The sequence below is a fragment of the Halyomorpha halys genome, unplaced genomic scaffold (assembly GCF_000696795.3).
Source record: "Halyomorpha halys isolate HHAL.00 unplaced genomic scaffold, Hhal_1.1 Scaffold722.1, whole genome shotgun sequence".
NCBI lineage: Eukaryota > Metazoa > Arthropoda > Insecta > Hemiptera > Pentatomidae > Halyomorpha > Halyomorpha halys.
Window position 1 is genome coordinate 318839 of NW_027110068.1, and position 13554 is coordinate 332392.

General features: G+C 29.1%; 1 protein-coding gene across 1 annotated transcript in view; it reads left to right on the forward strand.

Annotated features, from left to right (window-relative positions):
- The window catches only part of LOC106691630 (forkhead box protein L2), a gene marked incomplete in the record, with an annotated part of 73694 nt that overhangs the window by 14864 nt on the left and 45276 nt on the right, over positions 1-13554 (forward strand). The window contains 1 exon segment of the mRNA XM_067048164.1: positions 10502-10583. Within this exon segment, the coding sequence (XP_066904265.1) occupies positions 10502-10583 (82 nt within the window).

Consider the following 13554-nt stretch of genomic DNA (forward strand, 5'->3'; position numbering starts at 1 on the left):
TCAGTATGAGTGCCACTTCTAGTCTTGCCAAAAAGTATGGGGATGTTTAGTTGCAAACACGAAGTAAGTAGTAGTCGCTTGAATATTTTATAATTTCTCTATGTGCTTCTATCTGAATCTGAAGATAATAGATGCCTTTTTAAGACGTGTTCGTTCAAATTCGGTCATTTTAATAGAATGAATTCAATAACATCATCGTAAATTTTCAAGAAAGTTTTTCAATGAAAATTATTAGGAAAGAATTCGACCCATCCCTCGTAAAAATTAGGGATGGGGAATGTTTCACGGAGACATGCTTAACAGATCCAGGTCCAAACAATCAAACTGAATAAGTGTGTATAAGAACGCTCGAACTTTTAAACATGCAGGCTACCAATTTTAAACTGGCTGAGCTACAATATTAACCACTCTCAAAAGGCTGAATGAACTCAAGGACTTTAAGCCACCCATATACGTTTATTTATTCACCTGAGGTTATTCCATTATTCAGGATTATGGTAAAAAATGCAGGATGTAGAAAAATCGTTGAAATAAAAAAAATATATTAGATTAAGATTCGGGATATAGGGTTATTTTTTAATATTACTGATCAAGATACTTTTTTATTTTAAGTTTTTTATACTTATTTTAAAAATCGATCTATCTGAATTTAATTTAATTAAAAATCTGAAAATCAATTATTTTCTGGAGTTAAAACAAATCATGATTTTATTAACATTTAAAAATTGTATAGAAAAGTTACAGAAAAACAACTCATAATCACAAAAAAGGTTGAACAACTTATTGCTGTTTATGGTATAAAAATTAAAATGCCGGAATTTAATTTGTTTTACAAAGCATCCTTCGATATCAGACCACTAATGTGGTTTACGTTGGAATAGGACACCGATTTCGTGTCTTCAAATTTTTTTTTTTAAGATCTTCCTTGACAAGTCCAAAATTGTAAATTTAATAATATAACAATCAATATTTTTTAAATTAAGCATGTTTAATATATATTTTTAATTGAAAAGGATTTTAAAGTTAATTTTTTAGAAAAGAAATAATTTATCAACTTTTCACTAACGCGATGACTGCCCAGTGTGAGATTATACATAGTTTGCATTTTTGCGTTCTTTTTAAGTTATCTAGTTGTGCTTTTCAATTTGCTATATTTCACATTATGTACGAATTTCATTATATTTGCACTAATATCGGTAGCAAAAACATTACTAATTGTAATGTAATTTTAATTTTAACTATTTAAGGTAATTTTTTTTTTAACCTTCCTTATTTCACAATATCTATGGATTTCATCCGTATATATTTGCACATCTATCGAGGACGGTTCGCCCGATTTGACCCAAATTTCATGATAAGATTGAGATAAGATCAGCAGAAATTTCATCAAATTCCATTCAAAGCTCTTGCATATAGATGCATAGAAGAATCTTTCTTGACATTCATATATTTGGAACATTGCTTTTCTGCCAAAGTTGGGCTAAAAAACAAATAAACCTTTTAAAATGTCCCTGTAAACCTGTGGTTATTCCATTCTTTAAAATTATTATAATGTGATTATAGTATTACATTATTCCTTATTATGATACAACCAATTATAATCCATAAAACTATTCTCGGAGGAGTAGTAGGACAGGATCCAAACCAAAATTGATTGTTTTTTTCCTAAACCGCTCATTAAACATGATAAGAATTTTTAATAGAAAAAAAATTGGATTTAGGTTCGGGGTATAGTTATTTTTTAATATTATTAATCGTATAATATGGCATATTTTTTTTTTTACCAAATCATTTGTTTATAATACGGTACAGGACTGTAATGTAATTATATAAAGATTAAAGTTTTTTTTTTAATAACGTTCTATTTATGCAAGAATTTTTCAAATCAGATTAATAGTACTAGCATTAGCATGTAGACTAATCTACATGACAATAATAATCTGGACATACGGAGTTGAGCTTTGGGGTTCCACTAAACTTTCGAATTCCTCTCGTATCCAATCCTTACATTCCAAAATCCTTCGTAAAATCCTCAATGGTCCTTACTTTGTCAAAAATAAAATCATCCATAAAGACCTTAATGTTCCTTATGTAACTGATCTAGCCCGAACCAGATATCAATCCTTCCATTATAATCTCCCTAACCACTCATACCCAATACTTTCTAACCTAACTTCCTCTTTCATTCCTGACAATCCTCCGAGGTCCCTGAAAAGAAGATGGCCTCGAGACCTTATATTGTACCTTATATTTTAGAGTGATACCAATGGGTAGTGTCTCTACCATTATGATCTTACTTCAAATTTACTTGTATTTTATGTACAGTTGTAAATGTCAATAAATTAACTTAAAAAAAATTACTAGTTACCGAAATTAGCTCGATTAAAGAAAATATTCAACTTAATATAATAGTATATAGTGGTGCAACTTTATTCTAGTAAACATTGAACACATGAAGAGAAAAATTGACACATAAAATGGTGGCACCTGATTTTCGACTTAGGGGTATTCTTGATAGACAACTAGATCAGTATTATGAACCAATTAATTAATTTATCTATTAATGTCTAATATCAAGAACTCGAAAAAACCCCCCAAAAAACACAACATCGATCTCAATAAATCCCGCCAATTTCCATGAAAATTTAGTATGTCAACGAGGACTCAATCTGAGATCTTTCTAACCTTTGTGTAGTTGCTTTTAGAATGCATAATTTCTAATTTTAATCATAATATTCAATCCTTTGAAGCAGTGTGATGTGGAAGTCTATCGAACCATCTCAAGTTCTGTCGGTCTTCTACAAGTTGCATTCTATCATTCCATTAAATTCCTTTTCTTTTGAATTCCTCTTTACTTTATCATCCATTTCATTCTCGGTTGCCTTTTTCCTCGCTTCCCCTCTACTTTAGCAATGTTGCCTTCAATAGCAATTCTGCTCAGCTTCAATTTCAGAAGGTGCCCAAACCTAATCAACTGATTTTTTCGATTACGTCGTAGGTTTGATCTGATGGTGGTGTTACGTACTAGATTTCTTCTTGTTTTGTTTGGAAAAAGCGCATTCCCAATCTCTTTATAATTTCTAATATTATAATTTAATTATTATTATTATTATCTACCATTGTTATTATTATCTACCACTGCCAGTAATTGCTATAATTTTGCTGTTTAGTCTGTTTCGTAAATTATTTTTTATCAGAATATTATGAACCTTGACAAATATACATCCTTTAATACGTTAGGGCACAGCGACAAGGATTGAGATGAAATGCTCAGGGGTTAATGCCTTTATTTTGGGCCCCTTTGGCTAACGCAACAGTTTTGTCGACAATAACCTTCGGGAGGCCAGATGTTTGTTTTGATTTAAATTGTTGCCTGGTTGAATGACTGTCATTCCCTCTGAGTGACGACACGGGTTTGAAGGTAATAAAAAATATTGCAAGCTTGAACAGCTTTAAAAAAAAATGCATTTATTTCAATTTTTTAGATCACTTGAGAACATTACTGTTGTAAATTTATTTATTTTAAAACAAATCCGCTACGATCACCAAATGATATAGGAACGCCACTTTACATTATATGTTTCTAACCATATATTAAATCGCTGTTTCAGTTCAACAGTGTAACATTTCAAAAATGGTTATTTTCTATATATTATTTTATATGATATGCTTGTGATCTTAGCTATAAGTCTATACAGTTCAAAACTGTAATATCTACAAATATTTTTTTTACTTTGATATTAGAGCGTATATTTTACTATGATTCTTTGTTTTACTGTATAGAGCTTACTGTCTTAATGCTAAGATTACATATATATCTGAAAATTATCATTTTTGAGAAGTTAAACCGTTGAAATTGGACAGCGAAATGTGTTGTGATTAAAACATGCATAAAACTATCGGACATGTTGGTCAATATAAATTATTCCTCAACATTTCAATTAGATACACAAGATAACTAATAAAAATATATTCAATAATACAATTGTGTAGGTGCACCTTTACAAATTATTACAAATAAAAAATTACAAATACACACACATATAAATGCCTCATAAGACATTATTGCGTTATTATTATAGTATTAACATTTTCAACCTCCCCATCTCATTCGTTTTCGATTTTTTAAACCATTAATGAAACAATAAAATTATAATCACTTTTCTAAACAAAAATCAGCGAATATACTACGAGTGAAGGACTAAAGATCAGCTGCCTGTTTATTTATTTTTTATACTTTAAAAAATAAATAAATAATTTTATTTCAATTAATACATTAATTGGAAAAAAATGATTTCGATGGTATAATAAGACCCTTTGGAGACCGAGTGAGTGAGTAGGACCATCATCTTCAGCATTTTCGAGTAAAAAGCGGATTCAGTTCGAATCCAGCCAGGTCAAATTAAGTTTTATTTTTTGGCGGACCCTACAAGTAAAACTCTACTCTCCCGCATTGGTTGGTAATTTTGTATTCTATATTTAAAACACGTTATAATCCACCCTTCCTGATTTAGTTGGAGAAAACTAAAGCTTTGACCTAAATAACTATAAAAATATTATATTGGGAACATTAATTAATATCAAAATATGTGCAATTTTAAGATAACCTTGAATGATAATTATCCTTTTATAAGTAAGCATGCGAGTACAAAACGCACACTAAAGGCCTATTTTTGTCCAGTGGTATAATAAGATATAATTGATTACACGTCAAATTGGATTGTTCTAGAATTGATTAAACCTATTTAGCCTTAACCTAAGGCCCATGTTTAGAAAATGTATCTTAGTGTGATTAAAAAAAATTGATTGATAGTTATCTGTAAGATGCGAGAAATGCGCGCGATAGGCGTGGCCTGGTTGGAAGAGGGTGAAGATAGAGTAGGAAGTGGATATATTATATATAAACAGGGAGTGATGTTTACTAAACAGCGGTCTTCTTGTGTCAAACAGCCCTACTAAAGATTTACTATCTCAGCTCTTGTCGTAATTCGGACGAGGCGCGTTTTACGAGGACACAACTTGTCTCTACGATGTACCAAGATGTCTATCCATGTTCTGTATATTATGTCGTAGTGGGTCCGTGGATCCGATGCCTTGTCTGTCCATGCAATGCCATGCAAACACTGCATAGTGAAAGGAGACAAAATGCTCTGAGATGATAGTACAAGAGCCCAAGAGGAGAAAAAAAGGTTGTAATTTAACCCCAATTTTTACTTTAATGAAAACTGTGCACTTTAATGCACGAGTAGTAGTAGTTCCTGGCTTTTATCTTAGGAGTCGTAGTTTTCATGTTATTTGCTAAAATAAATTGATTTATAGTTCGGAGAATGAGTTTATGACAAAATATATCTCTTGAACGTACAGATGTCTGCTAGCACTGAAATTAAAGCTAGTTAAATTTACTATAAAATAGTTTAAAACGTTTATCTTTATAGGAGTAGAAGTTTTTATGATATTTGATAAAATAAATTTACAAAATATTAATTTCTAGTTGTTCGGATAAAATGTTCGATTTTTGAAAAAATATATTCCTTTAACCATAAGAAGTACATATGGCTGTATGCAATTAAAAATGAAGGTAATTAAACCTACTATAAATTAGTTTCTAACACGTTAGGGGCAGTTTTTATGATATTTACAATTTGTAGGAGTAGTAGTTTTTATGATACTCGCATGTGAATATACATTTTGCACATAAAATTTTGTCCGAACAACTGTAAATCATGAAAACTACTACTCCTACGAAGATAAATGCCATAAACTAGATAAAAATAGTCCATAAAAAGCTTTTATTTGAGTGCTAATAGACATTTGTACGTCGAATGGTTTTTGATATATAGATTTCTTAAAATAAATTCACTTACTGCTGATCTTTCAGTACATTGTTTTATGGAAAGCTTTTTAAAAAGTATAATAGCAAGAATACTATTGAACATAAATAGTTCTATTAGTCCTCATATTTTAGAAAATTTACTCTACTTTAAATGATACTTTCTGAGGTTTTCTAGTGTTGTTGGTAGTTTTAAAAATACAGAGCTACGAATGAAATATTAATTCATTTTCACGTTTTGAAACAGCAGTTTTTTATTTCCCCCGACCAATAGTTGGCAGACTCATCAATTTATACTAGTAATTGTACATAGTTTTCATTATATTAATTAAGAATTAGGGTAAAATAATGCCTTTTTTCTCTTGTTGGGGTCTTGTTCTATAAGATGAAGATTAAAATTTAGTTCTTGGTGTATACATGATGTTTATATAATCTCATATCTCTATTGCCAGAGTCCAATTACTCAATGAAACATTTTTTTTTAATTTATAACATAACAAAGTTTTTGTGGCAATGATGTGTAGTAAATCCGCGGGGCCCGGATTTAAATTTTTGGGACCTGTTGGACCAAACGTTTTTTGAAAAATTAACAATATAATTCGACAAAAGTCGTGTAAAAATTTGAAACTGATTGTTTTGTATGGGGTTTAGAATCATTTTATTTATTTATTTATAGAAATAATACTTTATTTACTGAGGAATAATACAAGTTTTAGATCTATATGTGTACGTTCATACTGTATATATGACAAAATAATAGAGAAAAAAATAAACAAAATCAAAACAAAAAAAGAATAACAATAATAATGATAAAGAAATATCACAGTTGTTAAAATAAGTAAATAAATATAATAATATTTCTGATTAAATAGTAAAATAATATAAACACAAGGTACCGAAAATAAAAATAATATCCACTTTAACACGCATTTATGCATATCTACAATATTTACAGTCAGCCTAGCTTACTTAAAACGGGAAGAGGAGACTTAATTAAATTGAGCAGCATTGAGAAAATGGCTAAAATTAAAAACGGCGTGAGACCCGCCATTCCCGCCTTCGTGATAGCCTTTCTTATCTTGTCTTTAAAACAGACACTTATATCGAGGATATTGGTCGATGTGCGGCATGTAACAATCTCAAAAGAGGAGATCATAACACAATAAATATTAGAAAGTAATCATTTATGGATTAATCGATTATGTTTCAAAACATTTTTACTACAGACAGACCCGGTATCAATTTGTTTTCTTGATGTTTAAAACATATAATAGAAACGAAAATTTTTGATTTTGAGGTTAAAATTTTTTATATGCAACCAGAATACCAAAAATAAAAAGCCTTAGTTCAAGCTATACGAGTGTTATGAACACTTTTTTTGAAAACTTATGTATTACATTTAAATTATTTTTTTAACTTTACTACTACGACTATTATTTTATTCTCAATTATTTCTAAATTTCTTTTTATTTATAACTTCGGTTTTTATTATTATTTGGGCGTACCGAAAGTTTTAACAGAAATTAGATAAGTCCATAAATTTTAATGAAATTTGTATAATACATTCAGTATTTGTGTTGAGTCCCTGGAAAAGGGTAATATGAGAAAAATGCAAGGAGAATAGAGAGAGTTAAAAATATACAGTTAGGAACAAAATAATAAGGAAAGAGAAGGAAAAGCAAAGTGATTAAGAAAAAAATAATATAGTATAGGTTTAAGAAAAAAAAGGAACATTATATTATCATATGTAATTATAATTGAAAAAAAAGAAAGTAAAAAAAAAAAAAAACTAACTGTATTTGGGGAGCATCACCTGTTATTAAATAAAGCATCTCTATCTCACTTTAATCATTAATTTAATTATTATTAAAATAATACTTAATTTATTATTATTAAATAATTTTGTAAAAACAATTCATTTTATATATAAAAACAAACTGTTTTTATAATATATAGATTATGCTATTGTATATTAAATATTGCTGTTATTATAGTATACACTAACAGTTACTAGAAAGTAGTAAGTCTTCTTTTCATAATATCGTAATCCATATTTCAATTTATTGTAGAAAAAAAAAAAATTGGAAATAATTATTGGATGGATGCCGGTTATGTTGTTTCGGTATAGAACTCAGAAAATGGCGGAATTGTTACTTCTAATTGTGAAAGTCGTAAATGAATTTCTAAAACATGCCTATAAGATGGAGGCATGAATTTGATTCAAATTAAAAATAATTTTAAAAAATTCCCGATTGTAGATTTATAACTGTATTTTTTAAAATGATGAGATCTGTATTTTTATCTATTTATTGACCTTTCCAACAGTTTTAGTCATGTTGAATTTGGATAACATTGTAAGGAGCTATGAATTTATTCGAAACATTAGCAGAAAGAAAAAATATCCCTAAAAAATCAAGCCCAAAGATTTATAATTTTTGATTTATGTGAAAATTCGTATGTAGGGGCTTGAAAAGAAAAGACGCTGAAGACTTGATTTTCTTTTATACAACTTTTTTTTATCTACTTTACTGGAAGCAACTTTTGGTTTCTGTAATTTTTTTACACAATTCAGCTAATTTAGTACTACCAATAATCTTTAGTTTTTATTCTCTATATATAAAACAAGATTAGTATCTAATAATAATTAAATACAAGCAGAGCAAAGGTGGTATGCGATAATATAAAAATATGTAAAAAAAAATTTCTCGGCTCCTAAGGCGCATTGATAATAACCCTGGGACAAGCGTCTAATATTTTTGATATACTATAACCAATAAAATATTACTTAATTCCGGTGATCCCAAGTACGAAGCATCCTCTTGTAAGTTTAAAAGGTTGTGAATAAAGACTGGTGTAAGTCTGCGTTAAGCAGTTTCTAAAGGCAAACGAAGTTGGTCTAATAGATATATGGAGTCTAGAACTTTTTCATTTAATGTAAAATTGATTCGAAAGCTGCTGCCAATATCGCAGTAATAGCTATGCAATGTCGGCTTTAGAAGATTCCAAAAAAGATTTTTTAATCCCCTAAATTTGTACTGAAGTTTATTTGTGAAAGCATTGGTAGCAGACCATAGCGAGTACAATGGAAGCCGAACCCAAGCCAGAGGAAGCACTAAGAATAGATGATGGCCCACTTTCGAAGCTGGCCATAAATTTATAAGGATCCGAGGAAGGTCGTCCTTGACTGGATTCGCTAAACATTGCCTTCGGACCAAATAATTAGAAGGTTATCCGCCTCTGTTTACCGCTTAATTGTTCGAGATTTTTGGCAAGTGCTATTGAATTCGAGCAAGAGTCTCTTCAATCTGAGAGATTTAGAGATGAAACGCGATTCAAGTTTTATTATATTTTTAAATGTTTATACTATGAATGAATACATTTATCTGTATAAATCATTGCACTTAAATGTGGAAAAATATTTATTATGCATAACAATATAGACATGAATTAACAAAACATATATTCAATATTCAAAAAACATTACATGTAATCACACAAAACATGTTAGACTTAAATTGGGATGAGTAATTTAAAAAAAAATCATAATATGTACATACATATGTATTTATTTTGACTTAAATATGTGATAAAAACATAGAAATATTTAATAAGTAAAAAATTCAAAATGGATAAATTCAACTTCAAATGTCTGAAAAAAAAAATACCGCACTGAACTTTTTTATTTGTTAAAAAAAAGTTTTAATAAAGAAATAAAATTACATTTAATTGTAAAGCTTTCCTATACGCCATCCTCATCTTTTCATTAAAAAATTTGCGAGTAAGGCGCATTTTTTAAGTATTCAAGAACAAATGGTTAACGATTGTGTAGTAAAATCGATTTGTATCCACCGAAAGGTCGTTTCATGCCCACAGGCGTAATTAGTGCATAAGATATTCCATTTAAAGAAATGGAGAAGTGGAAGAATTCCTACAGAAGTGGATGCGAATTTTTTAAAAAATTTAAACATGAAGTTGAAAGAAACCATGAACTCACAGGAAAGTAAAGAGGCCTAGAATTATATTGAAATCGTTATTCTTCATAATATTAATTTTTTTTAGGCTTTCAGAAAATAATTAAAAACGATATAAATTCATTCACTCGCATCAAATAACTTTCATTTACACCCTACTTAGAGTTCAAATTCATCGTCTCCCTCGTTTCAGAACAAATATTTTAATGTTAATATTCACAGTGACAATTTTTATCCGCAATAATTTTCCAAATGAGTCTTTCAGTTGATCGATTGTTAATCTCCAATTTTCCAAGAAGGAATAATATTTCTGGTATAAAAATTTAAAAAATTTTCTTTTCCAAAATTTTGACAAAAATATAACAGTCAACTAAAGTTTACATTGTTCTTTTAAGCATTTATTAAATGCTTACTGGTTATTGAATCAATATTCAAAACACTAAGAATGATTTTATGAAGCTAGTCCCCTGTCAAATGAATACAGGTGAAATAAATAAATAAGTGAAATTTAAAAAAGCAATTATCCAAATCAAAAGATTAAATAATAAATTCAATATTGAATAAATGAATTTGATGATTTTCACTGATCACCATAATTAATCTTAATCCTAGAGGTCTAGAACACAATTCTAGAGATTGTAATCCCTGTTTTATAAATATATAATTTATAAAAAAATTCTATTATTTTTTTTTGTTGCAGGAACTGAGTAATAACTCCAGTGATAAGATGATAAAAATAAAAGAAGAAAACTATATTCAGTCGACAGAACAACAGGCACTTGGTAAGTACAATATATATGTATAAGCATGCATCTGCATTTTCATATATTTATCTCATAAAATCGAACTTTCGGCCATCCAGACCATTTTCATGGTTAATCTCAGATCTAATATTTACTGTAAAATATTCCTAAAAAAAAAAAAAATACCCGTCTGTGGTATTTAGGGGGTAGGTCCGGTTCAGAACGTTGAAGGTTCGATTACCGTCTGGGACGGTTAATACTCGTTACTTCTCGGCGTACCCGAATCTGATAGTCGGCAAAAAGGAGTTGTCGAATTAGTTTTCCCCCACCAGATACCAATACATCAAAACTTTTGGGATTTTTGCTGGATATATTGGTCAAGGCTTTACTAATCCAATTATTTAGCATATTATTGATACTTTTATCTTATTAGTATTATTTAAAAAATAAATACTATCACACACAGCGTATTCTTAGTATAAGTCCAAAGTGTATGTTTATACTGATAGCTATCGCAGCCACTAACAATGTGCAAGCTATGATATTTACTGTCGTTCCACCACTGTCATACTAACAGTATATTTTGATAGGTGACACTACTATCAACGATATAAAAGTCGTGCAGAAACAGCCACATTTAAACGCCTTCATAGTGAACTATCGCACCTTAAAACCTAATAACAACAAACTTATAATACTAACTCATAAACTGGTATATCTCCTATTTATTATTGTATTTGGTTAAAGTTGTTTTTTTCTTGTATTTATACAAGTGTTTGTTTATTTATTGTTTCTATTTAGTGTGTGGCTTGTGTTTATTTATTGTATATGCAGCCTTAGGTCCCACATCGTGCACCACCACCATAGTGGTGGGAGATATGGTGATTGTTGTTTACCTAGTTTTTTTTTTATGTTTCGAATATTTGTGCGACTTCATATTCGATGGAAGCATGCTGAATACTCTAATATTATTATTTTATTTTTAGAATACGTTTATTAAAGTAGATGAAACAAGAAATTAGTGTTAATCTATTCTATAATAGGTGTTATTCGCAAAAATAAAAAACCAGGTGTGGTGCGTGCATTTATCATACAACTTGCACTTAGCACCCGATTATTAGTTAAAATTAATCCTTGTTCAATGGAGAACAAACATTTTTAAATTATTCACTATGCTTATACTCTCCCGTGCGGATTTCCCAAATGTGCCTTTTCATAGACATATTGGCTAATCTCAACTAACCAAAATTGTAACATTTTTCTTTTCGAAAGTGTGGAAGAAACATTAAAATATAGCAGTTAACTAAAATTTACTTCGCGCTACTAATACTAAGAATAATTTTATGGAGTTAATCATCCTGTCACCTGAAAATCTCAAATATAGGTTAAGTAAAATTTTAAAAAATAACTATTTAATGTCGACATGACAGCAGTTACCAGAATGACCAGTTTTGCGTCAACCTCGTGTTTAATATATATTTTCGCTATTCATTGTAACTTTCTGCGTCTTTATGTGCTACATTTTATTTTTTCTGAAAAAGTTTCCAATGGCATGTAATAAGACAATACTTATAATAATAAGTTTTATATAATAAATCTAAACTTATTGTCAGAAATGTGTTTTTAATCTAAAAAATATTTTTAATCTCATCTCCTTAAGTTAATTATTAAATACTTTCGTAGTTTGTATTTTTCCATTTTCCATTACTATTAAAAATGTGAGATGGTTAATTATTTCAAACAGACAAAATTAAAAGTACTTCAGAGAATGATTTTTTTTTTTAAATTCGTCATTAAAGCTCAGTTAGACTATTTAAACGAGAATTTTAAGAAGTTTAATTATACATGGACATACCGAGTTAAAACAAAGTAGTTTGAGCCAATTTCGGGAAAATCCGAAAGATGCAAACAAATTTATATCATGAAGTGGCACTTATGGTGAGTCAATTTATCCAAAAAGTTGTGTTTTAATTTGTGATTTCAGATTTTTACGACTATTGGTTTTTGAGCTAAGGTGACCAAATACACAAATACACAGACACACAAATACACGAGGTACATGCACACGACACGAGGCTCACTCACTCTTATTTTATTTCAAAACAAACGGCTCCGAAATGCCCATATTGTAACAACAATTTGACAATCTTCCAGGAATGCCCATATGTCATGTCACACCTCAATAGCGTAGGATTAAACCGAATATTTGAAAACACTTAGAGACGATGAGTTAAACAATAAACAAAGCATAATTTTCGTGATAACTGAATAATAATTAAAAAAAAAACTGTTTTACTTAGTAATAATGCATTTAAAATTAAAATTTAGTATTGTTCAAGTCATACTTAATTTGGATAATTCAATTTTTTAAAGAGAATGAGCATTTTCATTTAATCGCTATTCAACTAGTGCTTGTATAAATAGGTATTTAAGAAACTTCCATAAATCTAGTGTTAAACCAAAAAGATACACGATTTTTTGGATTCAGGAGACCTCATAACGTGTATTAAATGAGTAAGAAAAGTGGATCTCGAAATTTTTCATAATCACAATATTTTCTCTTAATATATGTTTCATATATAGGTAAGTGTAAGAAAAAAGTTCAAGGGTTACTATTTATATTGTCATTGAATTTATTTATGGTGCATTTATTGTTTACCGCTATCAGTTTTCTGTATTTGAAAAAAAAAGTTATTTTTAGTGATTGTTTTTCACATAAATAATCATTTAATCATATGCATTTGACCATTTATTCATCTAGAAAAATTATATGCGGGGTACATCTAGTTTAAAATAATCAGATCAATACTATTTTATCGGAAAGGTTTGGGGGAAGTTTTGAAAATTGATTCATCATGTTTTGATGTGCAGATTTTGAATTTCAATTTAGCTGCATCAAATTTGTTCTCAGAAATCTGAAAAATACTCAAACAATATATTGTTTTTTCGAATGAAATGAATCCATATATTACTTTGTTTCTAGCAAAATGAACTGATTGATGGTTACTAC